Consider the following 20657-nt stretch of genomic DNA (forward strand, 5'->3'; position numbering starts at 1 on the left):
AAAAGGCATTTTTCCCTGGATGGGGAGGTTGAAACAATGAGCACCTGGTGGTCACAGAACACTCTACAGACTACAGTTTACATTCCTGGCTGTATTGAGCTTCTATTGCTTCTAGATTCACTTCTCCATCATACCTGTCCTCTGCAGCTGACTGTGGATAGGGCTCTACAGCCTACATTAAACCTTTGTTCAGATGACATGAGATCATTTCCCAAAGGGGAAGGAAGTAAGGCACAGGCATGAAAATGCTACTGTTTTATGAAATGACAGGGCAATGGGAGAAGGAAATTAAGAGCCCAAAGAGTGAGGACTTCTGCTGTAGACAGCTGCTTGTGAGGGGGTTGGCTGGCTCTGTCCTCTTCTCAGCCTGCAGGCCAGTGCTTGCACACCAGCCCATATGGACAAGCTGGCCTGGCCCTCACACAGGCCTGGGCCATGGCAAGAGCACAGCAGGATCAGCTCAGGCAGTGCCTGAATAGGAAGGGCCTAGGGAGGAGCCAGGTGCTGCTTCACACCAATGGAAACCGGAAGGGCTTTGCAAATAGTCAGGAGTTTGTCTTTTCACACTATGGAACTCTCAAATATCTGTCACCAATGCAAAGAAAGGTTCTCAAGAATTGTATTATAAAACAGAACAATGACACAACATAAGCTTACACATTCATATTTACATTATATTCAAAATATATTACAGTTTTAATTTATGAACAGAAATATCCTGTCTTTTCTTCTTTTTCTTTTCTGCTTTCTTTGCATCATTGATTTGCATTTTTACTTGATCTTGTAATTTAGAAAAGAATGCTTGAGAGGACTTTAAGGCTTTGTCTTTACCTTCATCCTGCAATTAAAAACAACACATGCTTATGCTGTAAAATGTACTTATAAGTGAAAAAAGCCAAAAATAGTACATCACCATTACAACAACGTATACAACCATAAATATGAAAAAAAAGGACTAGAATTACAGAAAACTAAATCAGTTAGCATAGAGGTATTCCATACTGCTACAACAACGTTCTTATAATCTAAGAGAGAAAGGAGTGAAAGACAAACTGCTGCCAGTACCCAGGTTATTGTGAGGACCCTACATGAAAAACCCCAGAACATTAAAGGTTGCGATTCCAGCCGGTCAGCATCACGCGCCTCCATCCCGCAGGTGGGCTGTCGGCTGGCTCAGACATTCCAGTCACCCAGTGCTTGCTATCCACTTCCCCCACAAAGGTCCCCTTGAGCAATTTTCTTTCCCTTATCCTTACCTTTATGAAGGAGGCTATGCCAGTTTTGGTCAGCTGTTTTAACTTCTCCGAAGCTACTGCTTTGCTGTATTTCCCTGCTTGATCTACACTGCTCTTTTCAAGCAGTTTTCTCCGCTTCTCCTTTTCTTTTATTTTCATACGCTTTTGATATTTCTTTTTCCTTCGCTCTCGTTTCTTGTCTGTAGCTGTTTTTTCAGCAGCTGTTTTTATATCTCCAGCTTTATTTTTCTCCTATTAAAAAAATAACCACCAACATATTTGTTAATCAAGTTTAACAACTAGGAAACTGGAATGGAAGAAACTGCAGGGTAGCTAGGGAGCAGGCTGTGCGTCTGTGGCCAAGTGCACGAAGATGCAGAGCAATCCCCACCTACATTCCAGTGAGCACTGGTAACTCAGTTCTTTAAAACCTGAAATGCATTCTTTGACAGCACAGACTCTTATAGTGACGGTTCAGTTCCCAAACTAATTCACAAGAAGGCAACATGGAGAGTTGGGTTTTCAACCTATCAGCACAAGAGGAGCCAGCCCTCCACAGCATTTAGATTCCAATGGGCTTCAGGGACATGCCAGAGGCAGCCTCAGCTCTGAGCTGCTAATGACAGCAACTGGACTGAGAACAGAGGGCAGAGACCAAGGGACTGAGGAAGGGAAGGGAAACATCTCTCTAGTGAGGATCAATTTTATCTCTTTTCTCCTCAGCTGCCAGCCTATCCTGCCAGGGCTGTCACCAGCACTGAAGTGGCAGAGGCTCAGACAGAAGGGGTGAGTGTAGGTGTAGCAAATCAAGTGAGGAGGGACAAGGAAGGCCCTGCTGCTAAGCCAGCCAGGAAGATCAGCACCTGGCAGAAACCATTATTACTATGTGAGGCATAGCTTCAGTGTTCACATGGCAGCGATTGTTGCATTTGATAACCAAATGCTCAATTCTAGATTCAGATTCCATTACTAATTGGCATTACACGAATAAAATAAGGGGGAAATGCTGATACTAAACTATTGCTAGTATATACGCAATGCAAGCAATTTGTTTTAAACTTAGTAGCACTGCTAGTATTTGGATTGGATTATAACAAGATATTGATACTAGCTATTTTAAAACTGCTCTTATGGTAACTCTCAAACTGTACCTCATAATAAAGCCACAATATAGGAGACTGGTATTTGAATATTGTAACATTACTAGTTTGCTTATACTTAGAAACTGCTGAGATACACTGGAATAAGAACTACAAATGCAAGACAAATGACATTAAATAAATGGAGTCCGGCTAAAATCAACTAACTTGTAACAGACATTTAAGGTTTCAATACTGGCTTCTTACCTTGATCTCCTCTGGGGCCAGGAGAGCTGCATCGCTAACACTCACTGGGGCTACTTCCTCCATAGTTATGGCTGGCAGATTTGACACAACTTTAATCTCTGGTACAGGCTAGAAAAGAGATAATATATTCAATGAGAGTCCCCAGAAGGGACTCTTGCACAAAATGTGTGAACTGTGAACCTATTAACTTAAAGTATAATATATAAAATACTTTATGGAGATTATCTTTTTTTTCACTTGCTTGAAAGTCAGCAAACCTAATGGAGACTATTTAAAACGTTAGATATGGTAACAGCCAAAGTCCTAAGTGGACTGGCATGACGGCAGTGCTGAGGGGCGGCACTGCTTCAGGATCCCAGAGACCTGGGTATTTTAGGGTTTTCCGTCTCAAAACCATTCCAACAGCACATATTTCTACATTTTTCCATAACATTTCTGCCATCTTCAAACATCAGTTCTTCCATCTCTTCCTCTACTATTCCTATCTACCATGCATGTGGACATTCTCAAACAACCATTAATGCTGTTTGGTAAGATTTGCTGATTTCTATTATCTTGACTTTGCTTACAGAAAAAAACGCTAGCTCTAAGAAGTATATGGAAAAAGATGCAAGGAAAGACGTTTATGGGAACAAGAGTCAAAACCAGACGACTGATAAATTTCCTCATCTTTCAACTACTGAAAACATCTCCATAAACATAAATATGAAATAATACTGAACTATTTTGAAAAACTAAAACAGTATCAAAATAAATCAAAGCTATCAATTACAAAAAGGGGGAAAGGATGCAATGTTAATTGAAGGACCATCTGCTTCAGATTTTTGCCTTTTTTTGAAAGAACTACCCAAGAAATCCAGTAATTAAAACAGGTTTCATACTGATCCTGTGATTAAAATGGTGACTATGTACTGCAATGACATTAGTATTCTTTCTTCCTCATCACCATCCTGTCCATGGAGCTATTTGCTCAAGGAAACTTCACAAAGAACAAAAGCCATAAACATAATAGGATCCTGGATTCTAAGTGAGAGAAAAATGAGAGTGTGAAAGAAATCATTTCTTCTACTGGACCACCATTCAACTGTTACTAAAAACACTGTATTCCATTCTAGCATTTAAAGAGAAATACGGAGAAAAAGAAGACAGTCCAAAAAGCCACAAAAGGCTGGGCACAGTGGCTCACACCTGTAATCCCAGCACTTTGGGAGGCCGAGGCGGGCGGATCATTTGAGGTTAGGAGTTTGAGACCAGCCTGGCCAACATGGTGAAACCCCGTCTCTACTAAAAATACTAAGAAATTAGCTGGGCATGGTGGTGCATGCCTGTAGCCCCGGCTACTCGAGAGGCTGAGGCAGGAGAATTGCTTAAACTCAGGAGATAGAGGTTGCAGTGAGCCAAGATTGTGCACTCCAGCCTGGGCAATAGAGTGAGATTGTCTCAAAAAAAAAAAAAGAAAAAAAAGGAAAAAAAAAAGCCACAAAAAATGATAGCTGTGATTGGTAAATGGAGTCTACAGAGATGGTGTGTGAAATACCAACCAGAACATGAAAAAAGTAGTATCAAAGAGAACCTACACTAGCAATTCTACATTTCTTATGGGAAAAAAGAAAGGCTTTTCATTTGGGGCACATAGACACAAATACATTCACTTCTCCTTCACTTTCCAATATTCCAAGGAATGTCTAACTGCTTCCCTGCATTAGATCCTAGGAACAGAGTGGAACAGTAGATGCATTTTGTGCTGCCTGAAGACAAGTAGAGAGCAATGAACAACTAGCGAATGCCTGCAAATGTGCAATGCAACTATGAGGAAAAGGAGCCGAGTGGTGAGACATGCAGCAAGGCGGGAAGGGCAGTCTACCCTAGGTAGGGAGCCAAGGAACATCTGCAAGGAGGGGAAGGCAATAAGGAGCCAGCCTTGCCAAAAAGGAAGTGCAGCCTACTGGGCCAGGGGGAAGAGCACAGCGAGAAAGCGCAAGGGACTTGGCCTGCTGAAGGAATCAGAAGATCAGTGCGGGTGGGGGTAGCGAGCCAAGGGAGACCAAAGGGGTGGGAAGAGCCAGATTACACAGGTAAGGCCCAGAAAGGGCCCATATCCTTCACCTCAGTAAGACCTGCTGGACAAGAGGAGTTGAGAAATTCCACTCATCTCTTCACCTGTTTATTTCACACAACCCAGAGTAGGGACTTTGGGAATCTAAAGATGGCTCCTGCCATCAAAAACTTACTAGCATGTAATTACAACTGGATTAAAAGCATACATATACACCAAAAAAACAAACAAAACAGGTAAAAAGCTTATTGTCTGAGAAGACAAAATATCTGCATGGGAAAAAATCACCTAGCCATCAACTAATAAGAAAGGATCTTGGAGATTAGCTCTTCTGTACAGATGAAACGTGAAGTGATTGCCTGTATCATAAAGCCAGTTAGGAGCAGAACTCAACTCAGGTTCTGACTTCTAGACTAGTCCTTAATTCATGACATTCCATTTCAGACAACAACACAGGCACCAAAGGGCAACATGTGAACAAGTACCAAAGGATGGTACAAGCATGTTTTATGGGTTCACAGAAGCTGGTGAGTAGATGAGGCTCCAAGGAGTAGACAGGTAGAGCCAAGTCTGGGTGACAGACAGACAGGGGAGGAGCATTTGAGAGGGTTGGGCCTGGTGAGGGAACATCATGCAGCGGAGACAGCATGGGCCCAGAGTTAGTTCTCACCCTCCCACCTCCTAAACCTTGGTTTTCTCCCCTGAGAAATGGAAACTATAGTACCTGCCTCAGTGTTGTGTGCATTAAGTGTTAATGTATGTAAAGACACATACATATTATTAATGTATGTAATATGACACATAGCAGATACTCCATAAATGTTGGGTATAGATATCCATACGTCTCCAAACCCATTATACAATGAAAATGCAATAAGACTGAGAGGGTAGAGAAGGGAGGAGCCCCTGTGGCTATGGCTGAGGGTCTTTTAAAGTGTGAGGTAAGTTAAAATAGTAAGAGGCAGTAGTAGTGGGATGCCTGACCATGCCAGCCCCAGCTGGCAGGGGCTCACTGAAGATCTGGGTAGAGCCAGAACTGTCATGGAACCAGAACTGAGCCTTCCTCATGGAGATCCTGCCTGGAATTTACAGGAAATTACTACAAGTTTGTATCCTGAAACAAAATAAAGAGCTAGTCTCACAAAGGATCAAAGCTATGAAGGTCACCCTGCTCTAGCTACACACTGAACTGTTAACACACTTACCGGTTTAGGGATAAAGTGGAAGTTTGAGAGGGCATCCAATTTTAAGAAGAGGGAATCCATCATCTTCTGAATTTCTACATGCTCTGGATTTTCTTCTTCTGCTGTTTTTTGCTTAGGAAATAAGTTCAACAATGTCAAACTAAGAGACTTGATATATATCACAGGACAAAACACTAAAGGTCAATGAGGGTATTCCCAACTTCTCATCACCAAAGCTTCAGCTACAAGGAAACATTCCAAAAGCAAAATTAAAAGCAGCAGTACCATGAGGGTTCCAGCACCTTCCAGAGATGTGATGTGCATTTTAGGAGCTACAGTAACCATTACCTCTAATATTCAGAACTTAAAAATTTAACAACCTTGGTATTTACTTCTGTCAAAAATTAAGCTATTCCTCCTAAGATAGCTACAGTTTTGTTTTGTTTTGTTTTTTTTAAGGAGAATAGCAAGTGATAACAAGTGTTGGCAAGGATGAAGAAACTGGAACCTTTGTGCATTATTGATAGGTAGGAATGTAAAATCATGCGGTCACAGTGGCAACAAGCTTGGCAGGTCTTCAAAAAGCTACACAGAGAATTACCATCTGACCCAGCAATGCCACTCCTGGGTGTACAACCAAGAGAATTAAAAACAGATACTCAAACAAATACATGTACACGGCACTATTAACAGTCAACAGATGGAAACAGCCTGAATGTCCATCAGTGGATGAGCAGGTAAACTGTGGTACACACACATAATGGAATACTGTGCAACCATAAAAAAGAAATGAAGCACTGACAAATGCCAGTCTTGAAAACACGACGCTCAATGAGTTGTCAGAAATGGAAGGCCACATATGGTATGGTTCCAAAATAGGCAAATCCACAGAGATAGAATGCAGACTGGGGTTTGTTGGGGCTGGGACAAGTGAGGAAAGGGTAGCAACTGCTTAATGCATATGGGGCTTTATTGTGGGCTGATAAAAATGTTTTAGAACGAGATACAGTTAGTAGTTACATAACACTGTCCTAAATGCTCCAAATTGGTTCATTTAAGTGGTTAATTTTATGTTATATAAATCTCACATCAATTAAAAAGAAAAAAAAAGGCCCAGCACGGTGGCTGGCTGGGCACAGTGGCTCATGTCTGTAATCTCAGCACTTTGGGAGGCTGAGGCGGGCAGATCATGAGGTCAGGAGATCGAGACCATCCTGGCCAACATAATGAAACCCCGTCTCTACTAAAATACAAAAAAATAGCCAGGCTTGGTGGTGTGCACCTGTAATCCCAGTTACTCAGGAGGCTGAGGCAGGGGAATCGCTTGGACCTGAGCGGCAGAGGTTGCAGTGAGCCTAGATCGCGCCACTGTACTCCAGCCTGGTGACAGAGCAAGATGCTGTCTCGAAAAAAAAAAAGAAAAAAGAAAAAAAAGAAGTGTTAATATAAACTTCATAAAATTATCCAAATATCCATTTGGATGATAGGGACTTTTTTTTCTTTTATTTACATGTAATGTGTTAAAGATTTATTCTGACAAATCACATTGAAAAAACTGACAGCAATGTTAATTTTATTGAAGAGAAAAAGTAAATTTCATGCTTCTCTCTCTGTCCCCTTTGGCCCCAAATGCTTATTCTAAATGCCTAAGAGGGCTTTTTGTTTTTTGTTATTAAGACCCAAAAAAAAAAAAAAAAAAAAAAAACAACCAGCAGAACTAGGAAAAGATAGGCTCTTTGCCTCCTGATCCTGATGACAAAGACGCATCCAGGTCTGGTTCCAATGTCCATCATCAGCACCCACCTTCCAGCCATGGTCAGGCATCACGCTACTATCACTTCTTACTATTGTAACTTACCTCACACTTTAAAAAATCCTAAACATGTCCTTTCACCTCATTCTAGGTAACAATAGCTGTAAAATCAAATATGTAGCTGTATATTTGCTATATAGCATTTTTCTGAGCCACTTTATATACACAACTGTAAGTAAAAGCTCCTACATGTGCTGTTTACCATCATTTCACTTCCAGAATTAGCCTAGCTACTAGAACTCCAAGTCCATCCTCAAAAACTTCTGAACTGGCTGTTGACTCCTGAGAGAGAAACGAAACTAACATTTAGAGCTAGCATAAACTATTGCATTACATATATAATTTTTAACTCTCGTGGTCACCAAATACTTTCTGTATCTACTGAATCTCCTCAAAGATTCAAATGAAACTGTACACATCCTCCTTCAGCTACCACCTTGGATTGCAAAGCAGCCAGGAAGAATTTTAATTCAAATCTTCTCAGTTCTTCAATTTCACAGTGGCATCAGGGCAATTTGCTGTTGCTAACTGAAGGGCATTCATTAACAAAATCTGTTGGGAATCATAAATGGCTTTTGCAGGAAAAAAATGCCATCTGATCCCTAAGTACATATTAACCACATTCCCACTAAATCAAATGTGAAGGAATAATTCGATCATTATATCAGCATACAATATTCCTAGGAATATGACCTTGTCCTATTATTTAACCAGAGATTTCTTTTCTTTCTTTTTTTTTTTTTTTGAGATGGAGTCTCGCTCTGTCGCCCAGGCTGGAGAGCAATGATGTGATCTCGGCTCACTGCAACCTCCACTTCCCTAGTTCAAGCAATTCTCCTGCCTCAGCTTCCCAAGTAACTGGGATTACAGGCACACGCCACCACACCTGTCTAATTTTTTCATATTTTTAGCAGAGACGGGGTTTCACCATGTTGGCCAGACAGGTCTCAAACTCCTGACCTCAAGCAATCCGCCCGCCTCAGCCTCCCAAAGTGCTGGGATTATAGGTATGTGTCGCTACACCCAGCCCAGAGATTTTAGTTAAGTGAAAGAAAAAATAGACCTAAAAATCAGAATGAATTTATAATCATGTAAAATATGTTAGTTACTTCAAAATATCAATGAGAAATGGTTTTAAAGTTGTAGCACCACCATAATAATTGCTGGAAAGCTAATAATTAGTTGTAAAAGTATCAGGTGACCAAAGCCTAATTGCAAAGCAACCCCCGCAACCCCTCACATAAAGCGGGAATATTAGAACCCTTCTATTCCTAGCATGCTCTGTCTTATACTTAAATGATGTAGCTGAAGAGCTCAAGATTTCCATTTCATGTTTTCAACAGTCACAAAAAGCCTAGATCTCTACTTCTATTTCTTTAATAATAACGGTTTTGCCTTACAGGCTTCCTCACCTGGTTGAGTTTGATGTACTCCTGTTCATAAATTTCAGCAAGGCTCAATTTACTCTTCTCATGGTCTAAGGTTAAACGCTTTTTATATTCATATGCATCCTCTTTAGGTTTTTCTTTACGTACTACATCATCCCAAGCCTGAAACATAAAGGGCAGGTAGAACATAACAAAACCTACAATTTATTTCTAGGTTCACTTAAGAATCTTCCTCTGGAATATTGTTATAATAAATATTATCAATATATTAATAAATTATTAATATATTAATAAATTATTATAAATATATCAGTTATATTTATTATTACTCATTATTCCAGAGTAAGCAAATTATAGCAAAAAGAAAATTTTCAACTTCTGAAATAACTATTCAAGTCACAAAGAATAAACATTTGGAAAGCAAAGGCGGCAGTACTCAAATATCTTTTTCTGTTTTTTGTTTTAAATGAGTCTTCCTTCCTCGTTACCAACTTTAATTCCACATTTCCCCAACACAGTTTGTTTAAAAGTCAAGCCTTGAGTTAGTTTATCACATTTCATTTCAAATTTTAAGATGTTCTGCACATGATACTCACCCTTCAAACTACAAGTGTAGGCAAACATTATACACCCTTAGACCTACAAGTGTAGGCAAACATTATACACATGTTATAAAGCCATTTCTTACTATACATGCTATATATCTAAGATTTATTCTAAGTTTACAAAATCATATCAATTCTTTAACAAAAACCACTAGGTTTTTAACATTTGAAAAAAATACACCATTGAGAAATGGTTTTAAATTGTAGTACTACCACAAATGTTAGGGTTTGAACGTCCCCTCCAAAATTCATTTTGAAACTTAATCCCTGATGTGGCAAAACTGAGATGTGGGGCCTTCTAGGACATGACTGGATCACCAGGGTTCTGCCCTCATGAATGGCAGTTGCATTTATGGATTAATGGGTTATCATTGGTGGGGGAATGGTGGCTCTTAAGAAGAGCAAGAGACACCTGAGCGAGCATCTTAGCATGCTCAGCCCTTTCACCATGTGATGCCCTGCACCACCTTGGGACTCTGCAGAATCCCCTCTGATAAGAAGGCTCCTCCACCTTGGACTCCTCGGCCTCCACAACTGTATTCTTTTTCTTTATAAGTCACCCAGTTTCAGATATTCTGTTATAAGCAACAGGAAAAAGACTAAGACATATATACTGAGTAATGTGCCACACCAGATACTGTGCCTAAGCCAAGGGTTCTGGGTGCAACCACCACAGGTCAGCCACCAGCTTCATTAAGCACCGCCCAAAAGGTCAGCAAGACTAATGGCTTCTGGCTCCTCTCAGGCACAATACTCGTCTTTCCTAGGTACTACTAAAGAGCAGCACCTCACACAACAAAAGCTGACTAGGTAGCCTAGATTTAAGGTTTGTGAACGTTAAGTGAAAATAAAAAGCAATAGTCCCACTCTCAAAGTACTCTCACATTATTCCTAAAAATTTCAGTGACATTTCAATTAAGTTAAATTTAATTCTTACTGACCTGATCTCTTATCCTCTGTTTAATGATATCTTCCAGTTGAAGGGTGGTTTCCTCTGTAATCACAGGTGCTAAAGGAAATACAACATTTATTCATTAGGTAGATAACCACTAGACCACTGATTCTCACATTGCAGTCCTTGGACCCACAGCGTCAGCAACACGTGGGAACTTGTTAGAAATGCAAATTCCTGGGCCACCCCCATACCTCCTGAATCAGAAAGTGGGGAAGAGGGACAGCTATCTGTGCTTTAATAAGCCTTGTGATACTCCCTGAAGTTTGAAAACCACAAAACTAGGATACATATGGTAGTAAGTGCTAATACTTTATCCAAGGTACCCAAGGACTCTTCCCCTCTTTTCCATTCTCTCTTCCATTGAAATAAAATGAAAACTCATTTTGACTTAATGGGTACAAGAAAGAAGGCAATGAGATGACCACCGTTTCAGGTTGGAGTTCAAAATTTAATCAGTGGACCATGACAGGATGCAAGCCTTTGCAACAGATTACTGCAAAAAAACTTGATTAAAAACTATATATTAGGTATCATCAGTGTACTGATGTTAAATTTTTGGGGTGGATTAATGGTATTGTGATTATATAGGAGAATGTCCTAGTTCTTAGAAGATACCTGCAAAAGCACTTAAAAGTGAAGTGCCATGAGACTGGCAACTTACTTAAAAAAGGGGCACATATACATTCTTACATATGCTGAGGAGAGAAAGTAGATACGACAAAATGGTAACTGGTGAATCCAGTTGAATAGCATATAGATGTTCACTGTAATATTTTTTCAACTTTTCTGTGTTTATAAGTTGTTTTTTTCTTTTTTGACGGAGTGTTGCTCTATCGTCCAGGCTGGAGTACATCGGCATGACCTTGACTAACTGCAACCTCCCCTTTCCGGGTTCAAGGGATTCTCCTGCCTCAGCCTCCCGAGTAGATGGGATTACAGGCACCTGCCACCATACCCAGCTGATTTTTGTATTTGTAGTAGAGATGGGGTTTCATCATGTTGGCCACGCTGGTCTCAAACTCCTGACCTCAGGTGAGCTGTCTGCCTCAGTTTCCCAAAGTGCTGGGATTACAGGCGAGAGCCGCCGTGCCAAGCCATGTGTTTACAAATTTTTAAAATAAAAAGTTGAGGGAAAAGAAACATCACCCCAAATCTTTGTATGAAATGGAACCATGGAAAAAGCACAGACATGACCACTTTACAGAAGAGGGCACCATACCCATCCGGACAGCATGGTCAAAGTGCAGGGTCTCCTCCAAGAGGCTGTTCTCTGGCCTCTTCTGTGCTGTCACTTCCCCCTGAAGCTGCCACGGCTTTTTTTCTAACAACTCTTTTTCTAAAGATGCAATTTTTTCATTCATCTAAGACACAAAATAATTAGTATACATTTAGAAAATAAAATTACACTTATATTTGTGTGAAAGTAAAAAATACTTTAAAAAGTGGGAAAGCAAGAAATGTACTGTTCTACAATTCTGTTCTTGCCATCTTTTTATTTTGTCAATGACTTCCTATTTCTGCTGCCTATGGTGGGGTGAGCTGCAAACAATTTCTTTTCCTCACTGATTTAAAATGCCATGTTTATAATATACTAAACTCCCCAGAAGCATTTGGGTTTGTTTCTGGGCTCTATTTTATTCAAGTGATCTATCTATTCGCAAGTGAAGTAATTCTTTGATTAGAATATTAGTATCTGATGGAGTCTGACTCTTTTGACTCCAAACTCAAATTCTTATTCTAACTCCTTTTTTTATATTTTTTTGAGGCAGAGTCTCACTCTGTCGCCTAGGCTGGAGTGCAGTGGTGTTATCTCAGCTCACTGCAACCTCCGTCTCCTGAGCAATTCTCCTGCCTCAGCCTCCCGAGTAGCTGGGATTACAGGCGTGTGCCACCATGCCCAGCTAATTTTTGTATTTTTTAGTAGAGACGGAGTTTCACCAAGTGCTGGGATTATAGGCGTGAGCCACCACGCCGGGTCATTATCTCTAACTTCTAAAAAACAACCATGATGACTTTAGTGTATAAAATGCCAGCCTTTTCAGCTATCTTACAGAATTCTCTTATTTTCCTAATATCAATTCAGTTTATCCATTCGGTTTCCTCTCCAAATACTAACGCATTCATTTTTCACTTCTAGTGGAATATAATTACATCTGCAGCATTCGTAATCTTTTTTTTTTTTTTTTTTTTTTTGAGACAGTCTCACTTGGTTGCCTAGGCTGGAGAGCAGTTGCGTGATCTCAGCTCACTGCAACCTCCACCTCCCAGGCTCAAGCAATCCTCTCTCCTGAGACTCCCAAATAACTGGGACCACAGGCACGTGCAACCACGCCTGACTAATTTTCGTATTTTTGGTAGAGACGAGGTCTTACCATGTTGCCCAGGCTGGTCTCAAACTCCTGAGCTCAAGCAATCCTCCTACCTTGGTCTCCCAAAGTGCTGGGATTATAGGCATGAGCCACCACCCCTGGCAGTTTTCCTAATCTCTTATACTTATCTTTTGTAGTTACGCTGGCTTATGAGTCTAAAAGAATGTTAATCAACAGTGGTAACTGTAATACTGGACATCTTGTCTCATTCCTAATCTTAAAGGGATGCTTCTAGAATTTCACCCATCATGCATGATGGCAGCTTTTGGCTTAGATATATTTGTATTCCACTAGGAGTGAAAAAAAAATTAGAAATGAATATTGAATTTTATCAAATGTTTTTCTGACATATGGAGGTGACCATGTTTTTTTCTCCTTAATGTCTTGCAGTCAGGAATCATACTAGATTTTCTAATACTGATTCAAGAGAATAAGGTTCATGCAGTTGTGTGGCATAATTCTTCCACCGTGCTGCAGGATTTTTGCAACCCCGTTCGTGAATTTGTGTGTGTGTGTGTGTGTGTGTGTGTGTGTGCGCGTGCGCGCATGTGTTTTAATGCTACCTTTGTCAGGTTTGGGTTTTCATGTTCTAACAGTTTCAAAAAAAAAAAGTTTGAAAGTTCTACTTTATTCTTTATATGTGGAAACTGAAATAAATTATTTGTGATTTACTGAAACTTAACTTGAAGGTCTGATGTAATTTCACAATAAAACCAAACCTTTCTTTCTTTATGTGTTGGGGGAGGGCGGGAGGAGTAGGGTGGAAGGACACTAACTCATTGATATTTTATAATGGTGCTTTTTTTACCTTAGAATTTCTCTATCTTCTGGGGACAATCTGACAACCACGGATTTAATTCAGATTCTCAAATTTTAAAAACAATTCTTTTGATATTCTTGGTATCTTTTATTATCTGCCTATTTTTTTTTTTTTTTTTTTTTTACACAGTCTCTAGCTCTGTTGCCCAGGCTGGAGTGCTGTGGTGCAATCATATCTCGACTGCAGCCTTGAACTGCTGGACTCCAGAGATCCTCCCCCATCCGCCTCTCGAGTAGCAAATACCATAGGCGCACACTACCATGCCCAGCTGATTTTTTTAACTTTTAGTGGAGATGGGCTTTTGCCCCGTTGCCTAGGTTGGCCTCGAATTCCTGGGCTCTAAACAATCCTCCCTCCTCAGCCTCCCAAAGTGCAGGTGTGAGCCACTGTGCCTGGCCCTATTCTCATTTTTATTGTGATAAAAATTTTAAGATAAATAAATGATAGAGCCAAATTATTAGACCCAGACTACATCTACAAAAATTAAATGAAATTTCACTTGTCTGAAATCATGACACAAAGAAACAATTTTTACCAACTTTGAAGATATGTTTGCAATGGTATAAATTAATATTCTGGCTATTCGGCACTCACAAAAATCTGCGGAGTACCTTAAAGACACAGGTGGTGTCGGCCGGGCGCAGTGACTCACACCTGTAATCCCAGCACTTTGGGAGGCTGAGGCGGGTGGATCACCCGAGGTCAGGAGTTTCAGTCCAGCCTGGCCAACATGGTGAAACCCTGTCTCTACTAAAAATACAAAAAAATTAGCTGGGCGTGGTGTAATCCCAACTACTCAGGAAGCTGAGGCAGGAGAATTGTTTGAACCTGAAAGGCAGAGGTTGCAGTGAGCTAAGATCACGCCACTGCACTCCAGCCTGGGTGACAAGAGTGAAACTCCATCTCAAAAAAAAAGAAAAAAAAAAAAAAAAAAAAGGACATACACGGTATCCTCCAAAGCAGTCAAAACAGTTAAGAGGCTCACAGGACAGCTTTATCAGGAGAGACATGCTATATATATAAAGACATTAGGGACAAAGGAAAAAACAACTATCTTTAAAAATTTTTTTTATTTTTGAGTCAGAGTCGCACTCTGCCACCCAGGCTGGAATCCAGTGGCACCATCTCGGCTCACTGCAACCTCTGCCTCCTGGGTTCAAGGGATTCTCCTGCCTCAGCCTCCCGAGTAGCTGGGATTACAGGTGCCCGCCACCATGCCTTTTTTTTTTTTTTTTTTTTTTAAGTAGAGATGAGGTTTTACCATGTTAGCTAGGCTGGTCTCGAACTCCTGAACTGAAGTGATCCACCTGCCTCAGCCTCCCAAAGTGCTGGGATTACAGGTGTGAGCCACTGCGCCCAGCAGAAGCAACTATTTTACACAGGCCCCAAACTGAAATGCAGGCACTGACTTTTGCTCATCAGATGCTTTCCATATGGGAAGATTTTTGGTTTTTTGTTTGTTTTAAGACAAGGTCTTGCTCTGCCACCCAGTCTAGAGAGCAGTGATGCAATCATAGCTCACCACAGCATCAACCTCCTAGGCTCAAGTGATCCTCCCGCCTCAGCCACCAGAGTAGTTGGACTACAGGTACACATCACCATGCCCAGATAATTTTTGTATTTTTGGTAGAGACAAGGTCTCACTATGTTGCCTAGGCTGGTTCTGAACTCCTGAGCTCAAGCGATCCTCTTGCTTCGGACTGCCAAAGTGCTAGGATTACAGGCGTGAGCCACTGCACCTGGCCAAGATATCTGTTTTCAAAGGATGGTTAATAGTTTTCAAAGGATGGTTAATGTCAAGTATATTAAAAATTCCATAAATTACTAATTACCTTTTCCTGCCTTTTTTCAAAAGAGGATTTAACTTCATCAGAATTTTTCTTTACATTTAAAACACCTGTATCTTCAGTTTCCTCGTCATCTGGTAAAGCAAAGGTCACTCTTTTCAAGCTTTCTTTATGTTGTTTATCGTCTTCATTTTCTTCAAGGTCATCATCTTCATCCCTACAATACCAAAACTCTTACAATAAAAAAAATATGCTACTTTCCATTAGAAAAACAAAAGGAAACAAATTTTCCCTTAATAAAGTTCTTCTTTTATATACCTAATGCAACCAAATACTCAGAACTTCCAAAATCATTCAGTTATTAAGGAACAAAAGGTATTATTTAGGTAAAATGCTATGTAAGAAATAGAACAGGGAGGCCGAGACGGGCAGATCACGAGGTCAGGAGATCGAGACCATCCTGGCCAACACAGTGAAACCCCGTCTCTACTAAAACTACAAAAAAATAAAAATTAGCCAGGCGTGATGGCGGGCGTCTGTAGTCCCAAAGGGAGGCTGAGGCAGGAGAATGGCGTGAACCCGGGAGGCGGAGCTTGCAGTGAGTGGAGATTGCGCCACTGCACTCCAGCCTGGGTGACAGAGCAAGACTCCGTCTCAAAAAAAAAAAAAAAAGAAACAGAACAAAAAGTGTCCAACATATATAAAATAAATTATTCATCAATCTACAATACAAATCTCTTATCTCACAAAAATAACAGGATTTTATTGACACAAAACCAAATCAAAGTTCCTGGTAAGGAAGATTTGATTGCTACTACCAGTGATATTTTTCTTCATTAAGTGATATCTAATGTCCCTTTACATTCAGAGACTTTCCTCTGGCTATCTTGAGAATATCTGATATTAGAGAATCCAACTTCTTAAGACAGACACATTTGATAACTACGAGTACACATACATGATTGGGCAATTCCAGCCTACAATATAAAGGATGGTTCAAAATACTCACGTTTCCGAAATATTTAGTTCTTCTGCTTCCTCTTCAGCAATTTCATCATCATCTTTCTTTGAATCCAGCTCATCATCATGAACACTTGTTGTGTCTTCATCACTTTCAACTGGATCAAAAAAATCTTTGTATTTCAGATTTCTGGAACTTTTACCTGACTAAAAAGATTTTTAAAACTATTAATTAGGAATAGAAAAATATATTAACACATGCACATAGATTTGTATGTATATATTACTTTCTGACTTAATAACACTATGAGCTAATAACTAATAACTAAACTAATAACTAAATAGTGATTAGATGAAAATGGCAACTAATAACACTACCACAAAACTGTAAGACCAACTGGAACATAAATTGAACGGAAGAAGATTCATTTGTAACTGATAAGATAGAGCACAATATTTCTTATCACTAAAACTTCTAACTACAATTAAATCTCCCCTAGAAAAAGAGAACGAAAGCTAATTTGAGGAGGAAAGTGTTCTCTCCTCTCTCAAAACTTTACCTTAAGTTTTTTACTTCCAAACAGTCCCCCTTCATCTTCATCAGAATCAATATCTTCAAAAAAATCAATATCTTCCTCCTCATCATCATTATCATCTTTTCCTTCCTCTTCTTTTTCTATGTTTTCTAAATAGGCCTCCATTTCGGAGAGTTTGAAGAATTTATCATCTACTACAGACTTTTCTCTAGGTTTTCCATGTCCTTTGTGTTGCACCTTGCTCTGCTGTTCCAATTTGCTGATATCAAAGTCAAGGTCAGAAACCTCATCACTGAAAACTGGGCTTTTCCTCAGACCAGATTTGCTCGAGTTTTTAGTTCTCTCACCCACTTCAGGATCATCATCACCCATGTCTGACACTTCTTCCTCCTCTTCTAAATCTTCTAGGTCCTCCTGGTCATCAGCCTCTATCTCTGAACCATCCTCTTCACGTTCCTGTTCTTCACTCTCTGGGAGAAGACTGATGTCTTCATCATTAATTGTTTCACTAACTGCATTCTGAAAGTATTGTAAAATTGGTTCATTTTGCAATTCCAGTTGTTGCCAAATCTGCTCATCATCAAAATTTTCTATCACAAGTTTTTGCAAGCGGCTTCCATGGATCCTACCATTCTCTAATATTTTATTAAAGTCATAAAGCACTTTTGTTAAAGAAGTGAACTTTGATGCCAATCCATCTTGAATCCTATTGGGAGGAATTGAGATTTAGAATCATAGGTAATAATTTCACAGCACTCTTAATAAAATTTAAAAACCCAACTCTTTTGTAAAATCAAATTTGAATGAAGTGTAAGTATAGATTCTGGCCCCCAACAACATATAAGCTGATGACCTACATTGATATATAAAACCTGTCAACCAAGTATCTGTGAATCAGCTGTATAGATTTTAGGCAGGAAAACCACTACAAATTTATTTGCTTGGAGATATGTAGTAAATTAGCCTTAAATCATCAATTCTGCTACATTATATACAACTCCATTCATTCATTCACTTATTCATTCAATGATCAACATTTGCTTTGGCTACAGTGGTCAAGGAAAACCTCTCTTAGATGCCACATTTGAGGGGAAAGCTGTAGATAAGGAGATGGTCTTATAAAGATTGGGAATCATGTATTCCAGGCAGAAGAAATCCTCTAAGATGCAAATCCTCTAGAGGTGAGCTTGAGGAACAAAAAGGTAAGCACGGCTAAAGTGTGAAGGAGGCAGAAGGTGAAGCTGGAGAGACTGATGGGAGCCAAATTACGCGTGGCTCAGGAGTAAGAGTTTTTCATTTAAAGTGTAAAGAGAAAACATTTTAGGCCGGGCGCGGTGGCTCAAGCCTGTAATCCCAGCACTTTGGGAGGCCGAGACGGGCGGATCACAAGGTCAGAAGATCGAGACCATCCTGGCTAACCCAGTGAAACCCCGTCTCTACTAAAAAATACAAAAAACTAGCCCGGCGAGGTGGCGGTCGCCTGTAGTCCCAGCTACTCGGGAGACTGAGGCAGGAGAATGGCGTGAACCCGGGAGGCGGAGCTTGCAGTGAGCTGAGATCCGGCCACTGCACTCCAGCCTGGGCGGCAGAGCGAGACTGTCTCAAAAAAAAAAAAAAAAAAGAGAAAACATTTTAAGTAGAGGGATGAAATGATGATTTACACGAAGGAAGAAGAAAGGGAGGAGGGAGGAGGAGGAAAAGTACGGTGATTAGAAGGTTGATTGATGCAGCATTCCAGGCAAAGGATAATGGTGATGTAAACTAGAGTTAGAGCAGTGAATATGCTTAGTTTGGAGGTAGAACTGACAGGACTGCTAAGGAATTAGATATAGAATAGAGAAAAACGAAGACAATAAAGTAGCAGCCTACTTTCATGTTTGAGAAACTGGAAAGACAGCAGTGCCATTTACTGAGATAGGGAAGGCTTGCGTGGTGGTGTCAGGCCTCTGAGCCCAAGCTCAGCCATTGTAACCCCTGCGACCTGCACATATACGTCCAGGTGGCCCGCAGGAGCCAAGAAGTCTGGGGCACCGGAAAAACCACCAAAGTAGTAAAACAGTCAGTTCCTGCCTTAACTGATTAACCAAGATTACAACATTCCTCCATTGTGACTTGTCCCTGCCCTACCTTAACTGATCAATGGACCTTGTGATATTCTTCTTCTGGACAGTAAGTCTTATGATCTCCCCACCATGTACCTTGTGACCTCCTCCTCTGCTAACAACAGATAACCACCTTTTACTGTAATTTTCCATTACCTACCCAGCTCCTATAAAGCAACCTCTTCCCCATCACCGTTCGCTCTCTTTTCGGACTCAGCCCACTTGCACCCAAGTGAATAAACAGCCTTGTTGCTCACACAAAGCCTGTTTTAGTGGTCTCTTCACACGGACGTGCTTGACAGGTGAGCATGGGAAAAGGACTTCAGGGGATGGCAGAGTATGGGTGGGCAGAAACAATAATTCTATTAAACAGAAACAACAGCTCTATTTTGGACGCAGTGAATTTGAGATGCTTGACAGTACCAAAATTTTAAAAATCGTTAAAAGTTGCACAGTGCGGATATCCCAGTTGTGTGCTACTGAATTCAAACTAAGCAAAATCTGTAGTTGCTGTGAGCCGAGGTTTGAAATATAAATGAGTAATAATTTCATAGATCGTATTTTAAATTCTTCAACAAAATACATATAAAACGCTTGTGCTGGGAAGAGACATGAAAGTTCTAATTCTCAAGAAGCTTAGTTGTGGGGGGTGGACAGACAAGTGACAAGTTCGTACTTTCAATAAAGTATGCTAAGCACTGAGTGCTTTAGGAGCACACTGGAGGAAAGAGAAACCAACAGTTTGTGTGTAGAGGGATCCGGGCCGTAAGAAGCCCAAGGGAAGCTTCTAGCCGTTAGTAACTGAGGTTAGGGTGATTTCAGTAACACTCAATTGAGAGATCCATCTATATAAATGTTAACAATTTTTAAAATTTTGATAGCCTAGGAAAGTACAGACTCCGAAATTTAGGGAAAAGTGATTTATATTTCCCCTTACCTTACCCCAGCTCCACAATTTGCAACCCGCGTCCACGTGAGACCCCGGTCGCACCCCGAGCCCAGGATCTGCGCACTTACGTGAGGAAGCACTCGGGCCGACCCGTGGCTTTGCCGACTTCTGCCAGACACCGCTCCAGGGTCCGTCGACGCCAGACCCGCGGGGCCATGGCTGTCAGCAACTCCCGACACAATGCCGCATGCAAGGGAAGGGAGCCGCCCGGAAACCGCTCGGCAAACAGGCGCGTAGCGCAACGTGAATGTCAGAGCCGAAAGTTCCGCTGCGCACAGGTTCCGGACTCGCCCTCAGCCAGAGCCAATGGCAGCGCGAGCGCTTTCGCTTCTGCAGGGGCACGGAAATCTAAAATCGCCATGGTCGGTCCAAACGCCTTTGAACTCTCTCGAAACTTCGTTTTGTATTTTTCAGGGGCCCACAAAGGGTGACCCGTCCTGGCTTTAAGTTTCTGTTTTAGCTAAAGTAGGCATGTTGAAGCAGGAAAGCAACGCCCTTCGCCGCGCCCCTAACCTAGGTCTGTCCCCGCCCCCTCTGCCTCCCGCCCCGTCC

The 20657-nt window shown here is 40.9% G+C and overlaps 2 protein-coding genes across 2 annotated transcripts in view; one reads left to right on the forward strand and one right to left on the reverse strand.

The window, feature by feature from the left end:
* MCEE (methylmalonyl-CoA epimerase) overlaps positions 1-20657 on the forward strand; it is a 63537-nt gene that overhangs the window by 26061 nt on the left and 16819 nt on the right. The window lies entirely within an intron of this gene.
* Positions 604-20655, reverse strand: MPHOSPH10 (M-phase phosphoprotein 10). The gene is made up of 11 exons (XM_050754423.1): positions 20174-20655; positions 17079-17760; positions 16568-16725; positions 15604-15775; positions 11802-11943; positions 10569-10636; positions 9047-9184; positions 5843-5953; positions 2582-2689; positions 1257-1487; positions 604-838 (listed from the first exon to the last, which is right to left on the reverse strand). Exons 1-11 carry the CDS (start codon positions 20260-20262, stop codon positions 689-691), a joined length of 2049 nt encoding a protein of 682 aa, XP_050610380.1. The 5' UTR covers positions 20263-20655; the 3' UTR covers positions 604-688.

This window comes from Macaca thibetana, chromosome 13 (genome assembly GCF_024542745.1).
Source record: "Macaca thibetana thibetana isolate TM-01 chromosome 13, ASM2454274v1, whole genome shotgun sequence".
Taxonomy (NCBI): Eukaryota; Metazoa; Chordata; class Mammalia; order Primates; family Cercopithecidae; genus Macaca; species Macaca thibetana.

Excerpts from the sequence above, each read along its gene's own strand:
- MPHOSPH10 (XM_050754423.1), bottom strand. The coding sequence starts at position 20,262 with ATGGCCCCGCGGGTCTGGCGTCGACGGACCCTGGAGCGGTGTCTGGCA. Across the intron at positions 11,944-15,603 it reads TTGAAAAAAGGCAGGAAAAG|ATGAATGAAAAAATTGCATC; the intron begins GTAATTAGTAAT and ends TTTGTGTCTTAG. Across the intron at positions 839-1,256 it reads GCATAGCCTCCTTCATAAAG|GATGAAGGTAAAGACAAAGC; the intron begins GTAAGGATAAGG and ends TTTTAATTGCAG.